Consider the following 20,483-nt stretch of genomic DNA (forward strand, 5'->3'; position numbering starts at 1 on the left):
CTGGGCTCAGCTGGGTCGGCGCGGCTCCGGGCGGCTAGCTCGCTCCGGCTTCAGCACGCTGGACAGCGCCCGCGCCTCCACCGCCTTATAAAGGGGAGAGCGCGGGGTCACGTGGGCGCGCCCCGCCCCATTGACGTCAATGTTCATTCATGGGGAAGCGGGCGGCCGCCCGGAGGAGGAAGGACGCCCGACGATTGGAGGGTGCCTGCCTCTCCCGGCCTGCGCCTGCGCGCTGGGGCCTTCGGCTGAAGGGGTGTGCGCTAGCGGAGCTCCGGGAAATGAATGAATGAATGAATGAATGAATGAAATGCTGAAGCGGGCAGGGCGGGGGGCTATGAATGAATGAAGGAGGGACGAGGAGAAAAGGATGAATGAATGAATGGGAGAATGAATGGAAGGGTGGATGCAGAGGCGCTGGAAGGCGGGAGGGTGGGTTGCAGAGCAACTTGGAGCTGCTGGATGGAGCCCGCGTTGCTGAGTGGAATAGAAAAAGGGTAGTCCCAGCGTCTGACTGGGCACCAGTGGGAGATCAATACTGGGGAGGGGAAGGATAAAGATTCAAGAGCCGACCAGGGGGCCGGGTTCCCCACCCCGAGACCACGCGCCCAAGGACGGCGTGAACCTGAGTGCAGAGGGACAGATCTGCACGCCTGCGGGCGCTGTCCGCGAATCAGCAGTGCAGGTGGCAGCCCCCTGACAGGGGCAGATGGGTGGATCTTGCGGTTTTGGTAATCCCATCGGGAAGGGTCCGAGTCGGAAGAGAAAAGGGAAAGAATGAGGATGTGTGTGCCTCTGGGTCGTGTCTGTTTCACGACCCGTGCTGTGTCTGGAGAAAAAGGTGTGTCTGTCCTTCTGTCCCCTGACTGCCGCTTGTGTCAAGGCCCCCCGCTGTGCCCCCTTCGGCCCATCTCTTCCCACACTCCCCCAGTCGCTTTCCCTCCTGCTGCTCCCCTCCCCCAAGGACGTTTGGAGGGCGAGACCAGAGCAGGTGGGGAGGGGGTTGCGCAGGTTGGGGGGGGGGTGACTCAACTCCAGCTCTCTCCACCGCTTAAAGGGAAGGTTTGAACGCGATGGGAGGGGGACCTGCAACGTCAGAGATAGCCCCTCTCTGCCACCAGCCCCTTCGACCGTATCTCCTGCCAGAGAGGTTGGGGCTGGGGGCTTGGACAGCTAGAGGTTCCGGGGGTAGGGGGCGATGACGCACAGATTTGCGCAAAGAGAATCCATCAGAGAGCTGGGTCCGGTGAAGGGAGACCAGCCGTGGGCGGGGGTGGGGGGGAGGACGGAAATGGGGAGGGGGCAGGGGAGAGGAGAGGGTGGCAAGGGGGGCAGCCACTGCAGGAATGAAGGGGAGGGAGGGAGGAAGCCTGGAGGGGGCTGCGGTGCTGTCAGAGAGCGGTGCGGGGGCGTGGGCAGGGAAGGGGGGAATGACAATGACACACGCCAGACACACACGAACTGCGGACATAGGGGTGCTCGTGGGCACACGCAGGGCACCCGCACCCTGAGACTCTGGAAACCGAGGTCAGGGCTGTCTGTCAGGGTCTTAGAGACTCTTTCAGAAACGGTCCTCGCCCCCCTCCTCACCTCTTCCTGGCACTGACCCTCCTTCTAACCTCCCCCTCCCTACACACACACTCACGTGCTTTCTCTCTATAACCAGCAGTGGCTTCTCGCTTCCATCAGTGGCTCGACTTTCCCAGAAGAAAGCCCATCAGCTCTGCGGGGAAAGAAATGGGGAGGAGTGGAGAGGGAGAAAAGAGAGAAGAGATGGGGGCAGGGGAGGAGGAAGGAATGAAGGGATCTGGAACAGGTAGAAGGAGCAGGCTAAAGGAGAAAAAAAAAACTGAGAACCAAGGTGACAGTGGAGATTCCAAAGAAAGGAGGGAAAAGAGGGGGTAGGAGACCCCGAGGCAATGCCTCCCATCCCCACGCACAACTAACCACGGCCTCCTCTCCTTCCTCTCCCCGCCCCCATCTCCCCTTCATCTTCCCAGCCTGGATACAGAGAGCAGTGGGATGGGGAGGGGGTCACGTTACCTTCCTGAGGAGGATGAATCAGAGAGAGATGGCTCAGACATCTGGAGAGGGGGAGGGGAAGCCATCCAAGAGAGAAGGGAGAGGGGAGGGAGGGAGCCAAGGGGGCGGACTGAGTGGCTGATGGGGATCAGAGACCAAGTTGCAAGATGAGAGAAGACAGGCACCTGGAGAAACTGTATTTGCCTGTTGGCTTGTGTATGCACACACACCTGCGTGTACATGTACATGGCTTGTGCATGTGTGTTTATGTGTGTATGGAGATGAATGAGATACATGGCCGGGGCGGGGAGAAAAAGAAAGGGAATGGGGGGAAGCAATTGTGTATTTAATCAGATCAAGAGTGGATGGGCATGGTAGTGTTTCCAATTTAACTATGTGATGTTCTATTCCAGTCTGTGTGGCTGTGTTTGTGTTTGCTTCCAGGTGTGGGTGTGTGTGCACGCGCGCGTGTGTGTGTGCTGGGTTGTTTTTTTGTTTGTTTTTTTTGTTTGTTTTTTTATCTCTTCTGCATGCCTGTATGCCCATGCAGTTTGGAGTCTTTGAGCACACCCAGTTCTGGGCATCCGCTGGTGTCCAAAAAGTGTGCCTGGCTTGGTGGTACACAACAATGTGTGTGTAAGCACACACATGCCCCCACTCCACATCCCTCCCTTCCTCCACTTAAGCTCACAAGCCCAGGAGAGTTTCTCAGAAATCAGCATCCCCAAGGCTCCAGTCGTCCTGTCGTGAGGGAGCGGGGTGGATATGAATGCCTGGGGCACAAAAGGCTTGGAGATTCCACAATCTGGGTCTTGACTCTGTCTGCATGGTCTCTGGACTCATTCTGTTTCTGCCTCTCTCCATCCCAGTTCCCTACCTGGGTCAGCTCATTCACACACTACTCGCCTCTACTGGGGGTGAGCTGTGCCCTTCATACCCTGCTGCCTCTAGGGGCTTCTGGACTGGGCACAGGTTCTTGGGATAGGGAAAGGAGGGAGACAGTAGAAAAAGAAAGAGAAGTGAAGAGACTGGGAGAGACAGAGTGCTGGAAAAGGCAGAGCCCATATGGGGACCTAGTTGGGGATGCCTGGTATTGGTTCTGACTTGTTTGTGTGAATCCACCATCTCTCTTTGTATTTGTTTCTAAATCTCCCTCCAAGAGGGTAGCTGGAGAAGATGGGGTCCAGCATCATAGGGTTCCAAGCTGAAGATGTGGAAAACCAGGAGAGTGGGGAAGAGCACTGGGTCTTTTCCCTGAGAAGGTCTGGGAGAGAAAGAGAGAGCAGGGGCTTGTGGACCCCGAAGCTCACCGTTCCCCTCTTCTCCTCCCCCTCCCCCCAACCGGTGACTCACCTCTGCAGCCTTTAACTGCGTCAGCCATGGTGGAGGGGCAGGCAGGGAGGGGGCACTTTATGAGAGGGGAAGGGGTCTCCACTTTGAACTTACAGAAGATGCTGAAGGCCCCCTGAAAATTGCCCCATTTAGAACACACTCTTGCCCTATACTCTCTCCATCCCAGAGCTGGGGAGTCCTGGGGAAGGGACTGAGGGGTGGGCTGGGGGCTACGGGAGGGTCTGGAATGATGAGTGATGGGAAGGGGGTGCCCACCCTGATTTTTAGTCCCGAGGTCCCATTCGCCCTCAGACCCCCACCCACTCCTGAGTGGGGGAGGGGAGACCCAGCAAGCGGGGGAGGGCAACGCCGCAGAGATGAGTCACCAAGAAAGAGAGAGAGAAAGAGACAGAGATGGGGAGAGACACGAAGAGAGAGCCACTGGAGAGACTAACACACACACACACACACACACTCAAATACACACACAGACACACACACACCATCAAGGTGGTATCCACCAAGAGAAAGAAAACCACTTCTGTCATCCTGAACCAGCCTCCTTCAACTTCCACCTGTCACACACATAACACACTGTCCTACAGAATCACACTGAGATTCGGAGACACACCCACTTACACAAACACAATGTCACACCTAGCCTAGCAGTTACCCAGACCTAGGCTGGAGATGTGTGCAGGGCAATGGAGGTGTGCTCTAAGTGTTCTCACTCATTCCTTTTACCAGGTGGAGGGAGGGGCGCCAAAACCCTCAAGGAATGCGACTTCAGAGACCCAAGACGCGGTTGCAGGGACTCACAGGCTGCGCTGTGCACACTCGACAATACACACAAGTCGCCTGCCTCCCCGTCCACACGCACATAGTAACATATCAAGCATCGTCCTCATCAAAAAGCAACAGAAAAAAAACCACTTGAGGTACCTGATTCTGGGGTACACCAGGCACGTTGTCCCGAATCCATCCCACCCAGACACCCCCTGACTCGTACACACATGTACAGAAACGCAGACACACAAAGACGCCCACGGACACACTCACACGGACGAAAACCACCTTGTGCTGCCTTGCCCGCGTCCGCGCACGTCCTGGCGCCCCCGTGTGTTACTTTGGGGGATCGCAGTCTCCGCCAATCCAGAGCAGGCTTCGCGGGGGCGGTGCCCAGGCTCTCTCCACCTCCTCCACCCACCACGGGTTGCCCACCTAGAAAAGGGGAAAGCGATACCGGCTGGCCACGGGCAAGTCTGGAACTGGGGGTTAGATGCCTGGATCCTGGCTGATGGAAGCTGGTCTTGGATGCCAAGTGGGACTTGGGAGAAGAACTCACAGAATTTGGGTAGCAGCCGACTCCCAGGTCCAGGGAAAAGCGAGGCCCAGGGCGAGTCAGGAGGCCGTGCTGCTGCCCACCTCGGTCCTGAGCAGCGGCTTCTTTCCTCCGCTTGGCAGGGGTGGGGTAGGGGCGCAGAGCCAGCAGCCCTCCTCAGAACCCCTCTCCACCTCCCCCCTCTCCCCGGGAAGTCATTAGCCCCATTGCCACAGGGCTTAGAGATCCTCTCTGATACAGGCTGCTGGGGAAAGGGGAAGATAATGTGTCTCATTTCTCCCCATTGGGAAGTGAAACAGACACAGAAGGTGGCCAAAAGGTCCATTTTATTGTCATACAATCGTGGTCACCGTGACAAGGAGGGTAGCAGCGTGGCCAGGCACAGGATGCACCCAAGGAGAGCAGCACAGTAGCAAAACCAGAGCTGCGGAAAGTGGCGAAGCGGCGGCTGCCCCTACTCCCCACCTTGTCCACATTCTTCCACCTGCTGGTGTCCACCTCTGCCCACATCTCGGATCCCATCCCCAGCGAACCCCGAACTCACTGTCAACATTCTCCTAGCACCTATGCATTGCCCAACAAGAAGCTCAAGCTAACATCATCCCACAGAGTGAAGTTCTAGGTCATGCTCTAGGCTTGGGACACCCGGGTTCTATTCGCTGGGAGGCTCCTAGCTACTTTGAATGACTTAGAAGTCACTTTGATCTTTCCCAGCCTTCTGTTTTCTCCCTCTGCCTTTGATGTGGGGAACCAGTATTGGAGACAGCGCTGTGCAGATGCAGCTGTTACTACTTGCAATTAAATAGAAGACTCTCAAAGTTCTAAAAGCATAAATGATCCAGAGAAAGGGAGTGGTGTCCAGAAATACCAGGAGGTGGGAATTCCAGTTGCACTAGAAGGCGGCCTGGTTGGAACCAGGAGACAGCCCCTATGCCAGGCTGAGGGACCTGCCCTCCACTGTACCAAACTCTTCAGCTAGAACCACACCACACACACACCACCACCACCACCACCCCCCCGCCCGGCTCGGGTGAGCTGGGGCACGGGGGAGCCTGCGAAATAGCAACGTTGTGCAAAGCAGGAGGAAACCCCAGTGAGAGAGGCAGGCTCAGAAAGTGCATCACCAGATGAACAAGGACCCAAATGGGGGAGCATTCTAAATACATTTCATTTTACAGTATCACTCTCTCTCTCTCTGGATTGCACACTGGGCTGGTGATGGGAAGGAAAACAGGGACAGAAAAATGGGCACTGCGGTGTTAAGCGTCGTAGAGATCCAGAGAGGATGAGGATGAGGGGCTAGAGAGAAGTGGGGAGAGGGCACTGATCTCTGGCACCAGAAGCTTGAGCAGGGGGAGGGGATTGGGGTGTGGAGGGCAATGCAGGACCAGTTTTTAGGGCTTTAGAAAGGGCAGAAGGAAGAAAAGAATCGCGGATTGGGCGGCTGCGCTCGGGAACGAGGCTGGGCATCCCACACACTCCTGAGTGCTTCCACCCACGAGGGGGCAGAAGGGAGAAGCCAGGAAAGGGGGAGTTCACGCCCCGGGTGAGGTGATGGAGAGGGAAGGAAGGACTCTGAAGCCTGTGCGGGGACCAGTTCTTTGGAAAAACAGAGGGTGGATAACAGCAGCTCAAGGCCCCCACCCCCACCCCCCACCTAATAGTCCGCAAGTTCAGGTCAGGGAATGGGCAATGGTGTTTGGGGGAGCTAGAGGCAAGATAGTAGGGGGAAAAGGGACAGAGTGGGGGGACCTGCGCCGGTAAGGGCAGGAGGGCAGGAGTCAGAGGGGACTTCCCAGGAGACGCAGCGTCGGAAATGGCAGGAAAGAGGCTGGCTGGGGAAACTGCGGAAGGGGGCGGGTCTTTTTCCCCCTCCCCGCCAGAGGAGAGGCCTCAGATGTCGGCCTCCAACAGGTACTGTTCAGTATAACCCTTCACCAGCTCCAGCCCCAGCCCGACCTGGCAGAAGTCAGCCAGCTGTGACCACAGCTGGGGCTCCAGGAAGAGCTGGCACATGACGTTGAGGCCGACGAGGCGTGGGGCCTGGCGCTGCAGGTGCCACAGCAGCTGGCTCTGCACCTGCGCGCCGTCGCTACCGAAGGCGTCGATGTTGAGATAGCGCCAAGTGCCGTCCCCTCCGTGCGGGATGGGGAAGGGGCGCGTGCACAGCGTGAGCACGCGCGGGCGCGCGCGGCTGTCCACGCGCCACTCCAGGCCCTTGGCCGCCAGCAGGCGCAGGTTGCTTTCGCTAGGCCGGTAGGGCTGCCAGTCCTGGATGATGGTCCCGCCTGGAAGCACGTCGCGCTGCACGGAGGGCGACAGCAGGAGGCGTGCCACGTCGCCGCCTGCCTCGGACACGGCCTCGGTGGGCAGCGGCGAGAAGGTGCCAGAGGTCCGCAGCGCCGCCAGCCGCGCGCCCAGCCCGGCCAGCAGCGCGGACGCGTTGAATCGGACCAAAAGGATGCCCTGCGGGGGGCACGAGTGAGCGCGGGGAGGGGGGGCGCAGCAGGGCTGGCGAGCCCGGCGCCTCTCGGCAGGCATCTTCACTCCCACGTTCGCGCCCACGGGCTCCCACCTGGGTCCCTCTGGAGGAGCGACCGTGAGGGCTCCGGGCCGAGTGGGGTATGGGAAAGCCTGGGTTTCAAGGGTACCAGACAGGGACCAGGGGCACGGGCTCCCAGTACGTGGATCCCCAAGAAGAGGTGGGATCAGTATGGAGTAGCCAGGGACTGAGGGTACGGGTCCCCGGGTCTCCAGGGACGTGAAAGCCAGGGAGGCCGATCAGTCAGTAGGATTGGGGAGGAGCAGAGGGAGGACAAAGGCTCAGAGGAGATGGCTTGGGGCCCTGAGCAGAGGCAGGATCCTAGGGGAGGCAGGGTCCCCGAAGTTGGCAAGTAAGGACTAGGGTTTCAGGCTGGGAGTCGGGAGTTTGACTTCCCCTGGGTCAAAGGGTCTGGTAAGGACTGGGAGTCCCAGGGCAAGGCTCATGGGCCGCGCCACTCGGTAAAGCCCAGAGAGAGAGCAAGCCCGTGTTCTGCTGGGGGTGGGGAGGGTCTCCCCGTATGCCCCAGCAGAGAGGCCCAGCCATCCGAGCTCCCTGTCCTTCTCACCTGCTTGGTGATTAGGCGGTATTTCTTCAGCTCCCGGGGGCCCAGCTGGTCGTCCCGGGTGAGCCGTGCCACCTTGACCCCCGGGTGCTGTCTCTTGACCAGCTGCGAGCAGAAGCGCTGCAGCAGCCCGGCCACGCCCTTCCCGCGCTCCCAGGGCGCCACGCGCAGCCCCTCCACCAGCGCCGTCTCCCCGGCGTCGATCACGTTCACCGACTCCAGCGCGATCTGCGGACCGAGGCCGTTAGCGCGGGGCCCTCACCGCCTGCGCCCCTGCCAGGGCTGTCGGTTCACTGGGCTCTCCTCTTCCCACACGCTGAGCACTCCGCGTCACCACCCGGGCACCAGGCCAGGCCTGGGGTGGCACGGCACTTGGGCCTCAGATTACAGAGCCGGCAGAACAGTCATTCGCCGGGGCTTCGTCCACCTTTTTATTTTTATTTATTTTAAATTTAGGACAGGGTCTCCTCACCCAGGCTGGAGCGCAGTGGTGCGATCACAGCTCACTGCAGCCTCAAACTCCTGGGCTCAAGCGATCCCCTCCACCCCCAAGACTTCCTAGTAGCTGGGACAACAGGCACGCACCCCTACTCTCGGCTTTTTATTTATTTTTATTTTTTGGAAACAGGGGTCTCGCATGTTGCCCAGGCTGGTCTGGAACTCCTAGCCTCAAGTGATCCTCCTGCCTCGGCCTCCCAAAGAGCTGGGGTTACAGGAGTTAGCCGACGCGCCCGGCCCCTTCCACCTCTTGAGATGCTCCAGCTCCGAGTGTGTCAAGTTCCGGACCGCTCACCACGCCCCTTCCTTGGCTCCTCCCCCGGGAGTTTGCCACGCCCCACTTCCTCTTAGCTCCTCCCCCAGCCCAATTCTAAGCTCTTCCTGCTCCCACCCCTAGCCTACCCTCTCTCTCCTGCTCCCCACCTCCTTTGCTTTTACCCCCAGAAATTCCTCCGGTGGATCCTCGAACTTTCAAACGCTCACCTGTCCCTCTGTTTCCTCTGCTTTAGGAGTCCTCCACCCCACCCTCACTGACATAGCCCCTGGATCCGCACTGCACGCCCTGCACTTTGGTCCCAAAGCAGGCTCTATTTCCTCAGCCTCCGGAGGAAGGCTGGGGAGAAGCTCTCATCCTCCTCTTCCTAAGATCCACGCACCCGCAGGTGGCTTCACCCCATGTCACCTGGGCCCTGCCCCCGGGCTCACCACGCCTCCGTTGCGCTTGGCCAGCACCACCGTGCGGTCGGGGTCCCGGAGCCAGCTGTGGTAGCGGCTAGGAAGGTAGTCCAGGCCGTCGTAGATGCCCCCCGAGATGTCCAGCACTTCCTCAAACTCCCGTTCCGTGGCCACCACGAAGTCCAATGGCTCGGCCTCAGCCTCAGGCCCCGATCCTGACCCAGGATCGGCCCCCAACAACTCGGCCTTGGCCTCAGGCCCTGACTCAGCCCCCAGGGGCTCAGCCTCAGCCTCAGGCCCCGATCCTGACCTGGGCTCGGCCTCCACCTCCTGTGGCCGGGTTTCAGAGCTTGGCTCTGCATCTCGGGCAGTCTTCTTTTCCGGCTTAGGGACCTCTGAGGTGGCTGTGCCATAGCTGGCTTCCAGCTTCATGACCCTGCAGAAAAAAAAAGAGAATTCAGCACCTGGATCAGCCCCTTTGTTTCCACATCTGGGCCCCTGCACACAAACGGTCCTAATGCCCCTTCCTACACAAACACCCTTTCTTTTTCTTTTATTTATTTATTTATTTACTTATTTATTTATTTATTTTTTGAGACGGAGTCTCGTTCTGCCGCCCAGGCTGGAGTGCAGTGGCGCGATCTCAGCTCACTGCAACCTCTGCCTCCCCGCTTCAAACTATTCTCCTGCCTTCACCTCCTGAGTTGCTGGGACTACAGGCACGTGCCACCATGCCTGGCTAATTTTTGTATTTTTAGTAGAGACGGAGCTTCACCATGTTGTCCAGGCTGATCTTGAATTCCTGACTTCAGGTGATCCTCCTACCTCAGCTTCCCAAAGTGCTGGGATTACAGGTGTGAGCCACCACATTGGCCCCTTTCTTCATTTCTTCTTCTTATTTTTTTTTAATACAGATAGGGATCTCACTATGTTGCCCAGGCTGGTCTCGAACTCCTGGGTTCGAGATCCTCCTACCTTGGCCTCCCAAAGTGCTGGGATTACAGGTGTCAGCCACTCTACCTGGCCCACACCCTTTCTTTTCTGCTGTCCACACAGACCCTGGGAGTGGAGGTCTCCCAGCTCCCTCCCGTTTCCCACCAGCTTCCAGAAATCTCAGCTCTACCCACCCCACTCTTATGGGATGCTCCCTAACAGTCAGAAACTTAGAACCCTGTGAGATCCCCATAGACCAGCCCCAGATCCAGGGACCCAGGCAAAAGAAAAAAGGCACTTGGGGGTAGTTTTAAAAAAAAAAAAAAAGAAAAAGGCTGGACACGGAAACTCATGCCTGTACTCCCAGCACTTTGGGAGGCCAAGGCAGGTGGATTGGTTGAGTCATGGAGTTTAAGAACAGCCTGGGCAATATAGTGAGACTCTGTCTCTACAAAAAATTAGCCGGGCATGGTGGTGCAGTGGGCCTGTAGTCCCAGCTGCTCTGAGGCTGAAGTGGGAGGATCGTTTGAGCCAAGGAGACAAAGGTTGCAGTGAGCCGGGATCACACCACCGCACTCCAGCCTGTGTGACAGAGAGAGAACCTGTGTCAAAAAAAAAAAAAAGAGGCACACTCCTTCAAGGATCCCATCACCTCTCTAAGACCTCTGCAAGGACAACATGAGAAAGAAACTCCCACTCTCACCCCTCTGTCCACAAGAAAGTTCCCAGAGAACAGTGGAGGACTCACCCTCACCCCATTTCCTGCCACTACCAGCTACAATCCCAGCCAGGGCCAAGGGGGAGGGTGTAGACCCCAAATATCCTCCATATTGCTACCCCAGTTCCCCGTCCCCCCACCTCCACCTCTTGACATACACATTCAAATATAAGCAAGATAGATAGCTCCACTAGAAAATGTCAAGCCAGCCTAGCACGGCGGCTCAGCCGAGGCGGGCAGATCACCTGAGGTCAGGAGTTCGAGACCAGCCTGGCCAGCGTGATGAAACCCCATCTCTACCAAAAATACAAAAATTAGCCAAGCATGGTGGTGGACGCCTGTAATCACAGCTACTAGGGAGGCTGAGGCACAAAAGTCACTTGAACCCAGGAGGTGGAGGTTGTAGTGAGCCTGAGCTGAGGTTGAGCCACTGCACTCCAGCCTGGGCAACAGAGTGAGACTCTGTCTCAAGAAAAAAAAAAAAAGAAGAAGAAGAAGAAGAAGAAGAAAATGTCAAACCATTCTTTCTAAGCCAATCAACGCCCCCCGCCCCCGCCCCTTTCCTTCCTTCTGCCCCTCTTCCCCATAGGGAGACTTGGGCTCTGTCCACTCCAGGACTAGGAATTGTTTGAAAAGTGTTCTGTCGGAGCTCCACCAAAATGAAAGAGAAAGCCCCCTATCCAAGTCCCAGCAACTTCTATTTCTGGGCCTGTCTCTTCCAGATCAGCCAAATCAACCAATCAAATCCCCCCTCTCTCTTTCAGCCAATGATAATGCTCACCTCAGATAACCTACGTTAAGCCTCATTAACCAACATCCCAAGGGCACACAGACCAGCTATTCTGTGGGGGTGATATTGACTTATTGACTTAACTGGAATTTTTTTTTTTTTTTTTTTTAACAAAAGTCTTACCTAGGTTTGGGGAAGGTTGACCAGCAGTGGGACCAAGGAGTGGTTTGCACTTCCAAGCCATAAACAGAGCTTGCCTAAACGCGGTATGCTTGCTATACAAACCAAGCTTCAAGACAAGAGTTCTATCTCCCTCTTTGTTTTCTGATTCTTTCTCATCTGATTCCAACACCTGGAGATTACCTGGATATGGAGCCAGAATTATCAGAGAGGAGGAAGCCAGGCTCAGAGGATTTAGATCCTCTGCTGGGGCCATTAGAGACCATCAGGTTCAACCCATTCATTTCATAATCAAGGAGATTAAGAGCCTTGCCCGAGGTGACTCAGTCTGGGCAGAGCCAGGCTAAAAGTTAAGTTTCCTTGGCTTCCAGGCCAGGGGCGAGAACTCTTATTATTATTGTTGTTGCTTATTTGTTTATTTTATTTTGTTCTTTTGAGTCGGGGTCTCGCTCTGTCACCCAGGCCGGAGTGCAATGGCATCATCGTAGCTCACTGCAGCCTCAACCTCCTGGGCTCAAGCGATCCTCCCACCTTAGCCTCCCGAGTAGCTAGGACTACAGGCATGTGCCACCACACCTGGCTACTTTCTAAAATGTTTAATTTTTTGTAGAGATGGGGGTCCCACTATTTTGCCCAGGCTTGTCTTGAACTCCTGGGCTCAAGTGATCCTCCCACCTCCACTTCCCAAAGTGCTGGGATATTAGGTGTGAGCCACCATGCCCGGCCAAGATCTGTTTTTAGCGTATCTGGATCTCTGACCCCAGCCTGAAGAGCAAGGAGGGGAACTACTGGGTCCTTGAACAGGAGTTGAAGGGCCCAGGTGGGATAAACTGATGAAGAACCAGAGATGCGGTTGCTAGGAACTCCCTCACTGTCTGGCCCACACTGTCAGCAATCCCTATGCCAACACACAAGCCTCCATGCCTGGAACCAGCCCAAGCCCCAGACCTCTTGCACCACGCTCTGAGGACAATGGGTCCCAAAGAAGAGCAAGTTAGCTCCTGACTCCATCTGCAGCTCCAGGCAACATGAACCAGCTGTTCATGGGTCCCAGGAAAATGCAAGCTAGTGGTTCAGTGGTGCTTCCAGCAATACCCTCACTACCCCCAAAGGTGATAAGTTGTGAGCAACCGGTAGACTGGAACCCACCTGACTCATTCAAGACATTTGACTCCAGTCTCCTTCCCTTGCTTACAGTGGGGAGACCCTTTCCAAATGGCATTTATACGTCTCAGATAAGGTTGTTTGTCGTGGGAGGTAAGGGTAGGGGTGGACGTGGGGAGTTCCCAGAGTCATGGGGAAGGAAGAACTTTCCAATGCATCCCCCATCTTTCAATCCAGGCACCACCTCTACCCCTGTTCCATTTTGGGGGACATGAACAAAGGTTCCCAGGTCCTTAAACCTTGGAGGAGGTGAGTAATAAAACAGGTCAGCGACTCCAGGCCAAGCCAAAGCTGTGGGCTAGCCTGTAACCCTTGCTTCACATGGTGACCACTTCCTACCCTCCAGTCCAGCACCCTCCAGCCTGGCTCCATGGAACTCTTAACTCTCATCAGATGTCTAGGCAGAGGCGGAGGCAGCTGGTGAGTCCAGGGCACTGTTAGAAATGTAGTCCAGGTATCTCCTGGACCAAGCGCCCTCCTAAAAGAGGGACAGCATTTCTTGGCCGGGTGTGGTGGCTCATGCCTATAATCCCAGCACTTTGGGAAGCCAAGGGAGGCGGATCATCTGAGGTCAGGAGTTGGAGACCAGCCTGACCAACATGGAGAAACCCTCTCTCTACTAAAAAAATAAAAATAAAAATAAATACAAAAGTAGCCGGGCGTGCTGGCGCATTCCTGTAATCCCAGCTACTCAGGAGGCTGAGGCAGGAGAATCGCTTCAACCCGGGAGGCCGAGATTGTGGTGAGCCGAGATCACGCTATTGCACTCCAGCCTGGGCAACAAGAGTGAAACGCTGTCAAAAAAAAAAAAAAAAAAAAAAAGAGGAATAACATTTCTCTCTTCATGTCTATCCCCACATCCTTGGGGACATTCTTTAAATCTCATAAATATGAATGATCTCTTTGGGGAGGGGGTGATCAGAGTCATAGCTGGGCATGATCGGAGTCAGAGCTGGGAATGCCGGGAGCCCACCCACCCGCACCCCACTCCCACCACACCCCACACACCTGAAATATCGATGCCCTTGAGGCCGATGGCTTCTTGACACTGGGGGAGGGAGGAGAGGGAGGGAAGGGAGAGCCCAGTCGCCGGAGAGGCGGAGACAAAGAAGGCAGCTGCACAAAGCGCCCAAAGATGAGAGCGAAAAGGACGGGAATGGAGGCAGAGAGCAGACAAAAGCGGACAGGAGATGCGGCCGCAGGGGACAGGCAGGGAAGCGGGAGGAGGCTTCGACACCGAATCACAGACATGACACCTCGTGACTCTGGGCCCAGCAGATGAAAAAAAAAAAAAAAATCCTAGCACGCACCCCCTCCCCTGGGACACTGTAAATAGAAAGGAGCGTGACACACCCCCTTCGCCCCGGGGTATGGGGGGCGGGGATCCGTGGAGGGGAAGGGGTCAAGGGGAAAAGAAAGTCAGAAAAAAGGCTGTAAGAGAACAACCTTGGAAACAGAGACAGGGGAGAGGCGATGAAGTGGGGGCGGGAGAGAAGGCCTAGGGGGTGGGCAGAGGCAGGGGCCGAGGAAGATGGCCCAGCCAAAGGGGGTGGGGGGAGGGCCCCAGAGGGCCACAGTAGTGGAGGAGGGGGGCTGTCCTGCAGGGTCTTCCCGAGTGAGGGTCTTCCCTCTGCCTCTACCCCGGATTGGGGGCTTGGGCTTGGGGGAGAGGGAGATTGCAAAGGGAGCGATCTGCTTGGCGGGGTTTCCCCTGGGCGCCGGACCCTGGGGACAGGTGGGAGCGACATGGCAACAGAGGGGGGCGGGGGAGCGCTTCTGGACACCTGAAGCGCAGCCTCTGACTCAGTTTTCTGGGTCTTCGGACTGGGAGGGGCTGGGCAGAAGGGGGCGCAGCCGCTTGGTCCCCCTGAGGGGCGGTGGCCTTCTGCTGCCCCATTCTGCGGTGGAGGAGCACGCTAGCCCCCTCCCCAGTCCCCAGGCCCGGCCGCCCCCCTACCTCGCCGGAGCCGGAGCTGGAGCCAGGGCCGAGATGCCGCAAAGCCAAGCGGGGCGGGCGGCGGGCGCAGACACCCCCGGTGCCAAGAGAGAGGTCCCTTTGGAGCCCCCAAGAGTCAAAGGAGGATGACGCGCGGGGACTCGGCCGCGCTGTCGGAGCCCGACTCTAACGTCGGTCAGCGCTGGGGCAGCGCCGCAGCTCCGTTGGCGACGCGGGCCGGGGCGCCCATCGGTTCAGGGGTTCGGGTGGCACGCGTGGCTCCCCCGGCGACGCTCCGGCGGCAGCTTCGAGGGGCGGAGACCCCGGCGACGCGGAAGAAACCCGGGACGGATCCGGAGCGGACTTGTGCCCTGCTGGCGGGGCCGGGGGTCGGGGTGCGCCCTGGGCAGCTGGGTGGCCTCAAGCCCTACTGGCGAGACTCCGCCCTGTGTCCCGGCTGGGGAGTGGGACTGAGGATGGTGGTGTCTCGGGTTTTGGTGGTGGTGATGCTGGTGTTGCTGGCTTAGTTATCTCCCCACCCCACGCCCAGCACCTCCGTTCTCTGTCCGGGGGTCCCCCACTGCCCTGAAGTCCCCCTCCTCCAGGAGCCACCCCTCAATGGAATCTCCTCTCTCCATTATAAGAGCGGCTGGGAAGGGGACTCCGAGCCTTCGTCCCCGGAAACTGATAGAGGGAATCAGAAACCCTAGAACACCGGGAAGGCGAAGAGACATCAAGAGACAGAAGTTGAAAGGCTAAAAAGGGCAGAGGGAGGCCAAGACCTCTCCATCTTCTCACCACTGCGTGGGTGCCTGAGCACCCTGGTTCCCCGGGTGCACAACGCCCCTAAATCCACAATGTACCCCACGGGACAGCAGGCAGAAAGACCTCCAGGTACACAGCGCACACCCAGGCACATTCACACAGACCTCTGCACGCAGGAGGCGCTGCACCCCACGCTGATCCTGGTGGCTGGGGAGGAAGAGGGAAGTGTGGAGCTGGGACCCGGGTGGGTGCAGCGCTGCCCCTGCTCTAATAAGGCGGTGGCCCAGGCTCTTAACTCCTACAAGGTTCTCCATCCCACCTATAAAGTGAGCTCAAGACTGGGTGCGGTGGCTCAAGCCTGTGATCCCAGCACTTTGGGAGGCCGAGGCGGGGGAATCACTTGAGGTCAGGAGTTCGAGACCAGCCTGGCCAACATGGTGAAACCCCGTCTCTACTAAAAATACAACAATTAGCCTGGCCTGGCCGGGCACGGTGGCTCATGCCTGTAATCCCAGCACTCTGGGAGGCCGAGGTGGGAGGATCACCTGAGGTCAGGAGTTCAAGACCAGCATGGCCAACATGGCGAAACCCCGTTTCTACTAAAAATACAAAAATCAGCCGGGCACAGTGGCCTGCGCCTGTAATCTCAGCTACTTGGGAGGCTGAGGCAGGAGAATCGCTTGAACCCGGGAGGCAGAGGTTGCAATGCGCCGAGATCGTGCCACTGCACTCCAGCCTGCGCGGCAGAGCGAGAATCCAACTCAAAATAAAATAAAATAATAAATAAAGTGAGATCAGAACACCTTCAGTTCTACCCTGTAAGGAGCCAGGAAAGTGATGGACAAAGCCCTTAGCAACTGTAAACTGCTTTGGAGATGCAGGGAATAATTTTTTTTTTTTTTTTTTTTTTTTTTTTTTTTTTTTTTTTTTTGAGAGGAGTCTCACTCTGTCGCCTAGGCTGGAGTGCAGTGGCGCGATCTCGGCTCACTGCAAGCTCTGCCTCCCGGGTTCATGCCATTCTCCTGCTTCAGCCTCCCCAGTAACTGGGACTACAGACGCCCGCCACCACTCCCGGCTAATTTTTTGTATTTTTAGTAGAGACGGGGTTTCACCGTGTTAGCCAGGATGGTCTCGATCTCCTGACCTCGTGATCCGCCCGCCTCGGCCTCCCAAAGTGCTGGGATTACAGGCGTGGGCCACCGTGCCTGGCCGATGCAGGGAATAATGTTAAGGCCTTTCAAGGTCTGCTGGAGTCCTCTCTCCAGGGGCCGCCCAGCTCTCATGCTCCCCCTACCCTCTCCCCCACCCCAAAATTCATTGTTCACCCATCTTATTCCATTTTTTCTTTCTTTACTTTCCGAGGTGATAACTTCATAATCAGGCAAACTGATCCCATTGGATGTGCCAATGCAATAAGAAGGAAGGTCATGTTCCTGGAATCCCACATACAGGAATTCCAACAGAGGGTTAAAGGGCTAAACAGGAATAACACCAAGGGTTAAAGGGATGAGAATCAGGACTTCTAGGCTGAGGCAGGGCAAAATGCAACTGACAAATTACTCAACATTTTTTTAATAGGACTTCCCCCCATTTCTGATTTCTGAAAGTGCTAACACACTGTGCGTCTCACCAAACTGCAGATTGCAGTTAAGGTGCCATATGCTTCATGATGGGAAAGAACTTCAAAAAGTTACAGGTTTCAAGGAAAAAATCACTAGTGGCCAAAGGGAGAGACTATCATATGCTAATCCCGCCCCTTTCGCCAGAAGCCACACCTTCCACCAACAGAAACTCTTGGATTGGCCCAACCCTCACACACTTCCAGTTCCATCAGCCATTCAGAATTAAAAGTTTACCAACGTTTCGGCCCCTCCCCTTAAGTCCAAGCCACTCAGAAGCAAGTTGTCACTGTAAGTCCCGCCTCCAAACAGCTCACTGGGCCAATGGAAAGCCATCTTGTTCCAGGCTTCATTCTCACACATCTAGGAGAGCCGGTTTTCCTCTCAGCTAGAGAACAAGTGGCTTTCAGCTGCCTGAGTGCTCAGAGGTTGCAGGGTGGCGGCCTATTCTGGGATGGAGGAGAGATCTGGCTGAGAGGAGACAGCCCTGGCGTGGCTGGCCTAGGTTCCAGGATTACCCTCTACCCAGTAGAGTGGTGGTGATGTGGTGTGAACCACTGAACCACCCAATGTTTACTAAGCACTGTAGCTTAATCTCCATAACGCTGTAGGGGAGGGCGGATTGTTTAGCCATTTTACAGAAGAGCAAAGTATATTCTGAGAAGGCTATGGACTAGATCTCATAGGAATTTTTTTTTTTTTTTTTTTTTGAGACAGTCTCCAGCGCCAGGCTGGAGTGCAGTGGCGCGATCTTGGCACACTGCAGCCTCCGCCTCCCGGGTTCAAGCGATTCTCCGGCCTCAGCCTCCTGAGTAGCTGCACCACCACGCCCAGCTAAATTTTTTTTTTTTTTTTTTTTTTTTTGAGACGGAGTTTCGCTCTTGTTGCCCAGGCTGGAGTGCGGTCGCGTGATCTCGGCTCACCGCAACCTCTGCCTCCCGGGATCAAGAGATTCTCCTGCCTCAGCCTCCCAAGTAGCTGGGATTACAGGCATGTGTCACCATGTCCAGCTAATTTTTGTATTTTTAGTAGAGACGGAGTTTCTCCATGTTGGTCAGGCTGGTTTTGAACTCCCAACCTCAGGTGATCCACCCGCCTCGGCCTCCCAAAGTGCTGGGATTACAGGCATGAACCACCGCACCCGGCCATGCCCAGCTAATTTTTGTATTTTTAGTAGAGACAGGGTTTCACCATATTGGCCAGGCTGGTCTCGAACTCCTGACCTCAAGTGATCCTCCTGGCTCAGGCCTGTAATGCCAACACTTTGGGAGGCCGAGGCAGGAGGATCTCTTGAGGCCAGGAGTTTGAGACCAGTCTGGGCAACATAGTGAGACCTTGTCTCTACCAAAAATAAAAGAATTAGCCGGGCACAGTGGTGTGCACCTGCGGTCCCAGCTACTCAGGAGGCTGAGGTAGGAGGATCGCTAGAGCCCAGGAGTTTGAAGTTGCAATGAGTTCTGATGGTGCCACTGTGCTCCAGCCTGGGTGACAGAGCGAGACCTTGTCTCTCTCTCTACACACACACACACACACAGACACACACGTATATATGTATATATATGTGTATCTATGTGTGTGTATGTGTGTGTATATATACACATACATACATATATACACACATATATATGTATATGTGTGTGTATATATATATAGAGAGAGAGAGAGAAAGAATAAAGCGCCAATCAGTATTAGTGCCATTAATAATGGAGATAGGCCAGGCGCCGTGGCTTACGCCTGTAATCCCAGCATTTTGAGAGGCCGAGGCGGGTGGATCACTTGAGGTCAGGAGATCAAGACCAGCCTGGCCAACATAGCAAAACCCCTTCTCTACTAAAAATACAAAAATTAGCCGGGCATGGTGGCACGTGCCTGTAATCCCAGCTACTCTGGAGGCTGAGGCAAGAGAATCACTTGAACCCAGGATGTGGAGGTTGCAGTGAGCCGAGATAGTGCCACTGCACTCCCGCCTGGGCAACAGAGAGAGACTCGGTCTCAAAAAAAACTTTTTTTTTTTTAAGAGACAGGATCTTGCTCTTTCGCCTAGACTGGAGTGCAGTGGCACAAATCATAGCTCACTGCAACCTCAAACTCCTGGGCTCAAGAGATCTCCCACCTCAGCCCCCTGAGTAACTGAGACTACAGGCACATGTCACCACACCCAGCTAATTATTGTATTTTTTGTAGAGGCAGAGTCTTGCTATGTTGCCCAGGCTGGGCTTGAACTCCTGGTCTCAAGCCATCCTCCTGCCTTGGCCTCCCAAAGTGCTGGGATTACAGACATGAGCCACCTCGCCAGGCCATAATAAGCCACCTTGAATCTTCATACTTGCCAAGCTGAAAGCCTGGGCATCTCAGGATTCTGGTGACCAAGACTTCCTCCTCTGGATTTTTGCTTTTGAGTGTTTCCCTCTTAGACCCCTCTTCTCCCTGTCCCACTGTGAAATCATTGCGAAGTCTTCTGCCATCCCCCTTATCACACCCCATTCGGTGACCTATCTGGACAATTCCCCAATCTGTGAATCAAGTCTCGACCTTCCAGGCTGTCTCCAACTATCTGTGGAACATCTGTGTTGTGATGAGAGCAGTGAAATAAAAGATGTGAATGATTTACACGAAATGACCTGGATCCCTCATAAGCTTTTTCTCTTTTTATTTTATTTTTAAAATTTTTCATGGACACACCATCTTGCTACGTTGCGCAGGCTGGTCTCAAACTCCTGGCTTCAAGTGATCCGCCCACCTTGGCCTCCCAAAGTGCTGGGATTACAGGTGTGAGCCACCACCTCTGGCCAATACCTTGCATGCTTTACAACATTCACAATCAGCTCCTCTTGCAGACAGAGGAAGGAGACCAGAGATGAAAGGGTTAAGTAATTGGCTCCAAGTCACAGAGCCAGTGAGCTCCTAAAAGGCTTGCTCAGAATGATAGACTAAAAGGAATCATCTAGATCATCCCACAAGGCAGATATCAGAGATGCCACACTCTCCTGGTGAGTCATGAAGTCACGGCTTTCTCAGCCTCAAAGAGGATGTAGCACCCAACTTCCAGTAAGGATGAAATAAAGTAATGTGTGTAAAGTGCCTGGCAGAGCATTCCTGGCACAACATTTCAATTGATGGTAGGTATTATTATCCAGCCAACTGGAGCAGCAATTCTCACATGGGGTGTATCACAGCCTGTACTTTGGAATTCAGGCATAACAGAAGCCTCTTGTTTATTCTGCAGTCAGGACTGTCAGGGCTCGAGGAACACCCACAGGAACTTCAGGAATCAGGCAAGAGAAAGAGGGAAAATCACTACGTGTGACCATGAACTGTTTTATTTGATTTTTGGAGACAGGGTCTTGCTCTTTTGCCCAGGCTGGAATGCAGTGGCACAAACACAGCTCACTGCAACCTCAAACTCCTGGGCTCAAGTGATCCTCCCGTCTCAGCCTCCCAAGTAGTTGGCAGCACCGATGCGCA

General features: G+C 55.6%; 1 protein-coding gene across 2 annotated transcripts; it reads right to left on the reverse strand.

Moving 5' to 3' along the window:
* Positions 1 to 20: 20 nt before the first annotated feature.
* On the reverse strand, positions 21 to 14,942 carry NAT16 (N-acetyltransferase 16 (putative)). 2 transcript variants are annotated; one of them, XM_034964642.3, is made up of 8 exons: positions 14,656 to 14,942; positions 13,707 to 13,746; positions 9,004 to 9,409; positions 7,804 to 8,028; positions 4,697 to 7,159; positions 4,411 to 4,572; positions 1,643 to 1,720; positions 21 to 84 (listed from the first exon to the last, which is right to left on the reverse strand). In XM_034964642.3, exons 3-5 carry the CDS (start codon positions 9,403 to 9,405, stop codon positions 6,587 to 6,589), a joined length of 1,200 nt encoding a protein of 399 aa, XP_034820533.2. In that variant the 5' UTR covers positions 9,406 to 9,409; positions 13,707 to 13,746; positions 14,656 to 14,942; the 3' UTR covers positions 21 to 84; positions 1,643 to 1,720; positions 4,411 to 4,572; positions 4,697 to 6,586. The 2 variants fall into 2 exon arrangements, with proteins under 2 accessions (XP_034820533.2, XP_054970708.1); XM_055114733.2 differs by lacking the exon at positions 13,707 to 13,746 and having other exon boundaries at positions 14,656 to 14,940.
* Positions 14,943 to 20,483: the final 5,541 nt, after the last annotated feature.

Source organism: Pan paniscus, chromosome 6 (assembly GCF_029289425.2).
Source record: "Pan paniscus chromosome 6, NHGRI_mPanPan1-v2.0_pri, whole genome shotgun sequence".
Taxonomy (NCBI): Eukaryota; Metazoa; Chordata; class Mammalia; order Primates; family Hominidae; genus Pan; species Pan paniscus.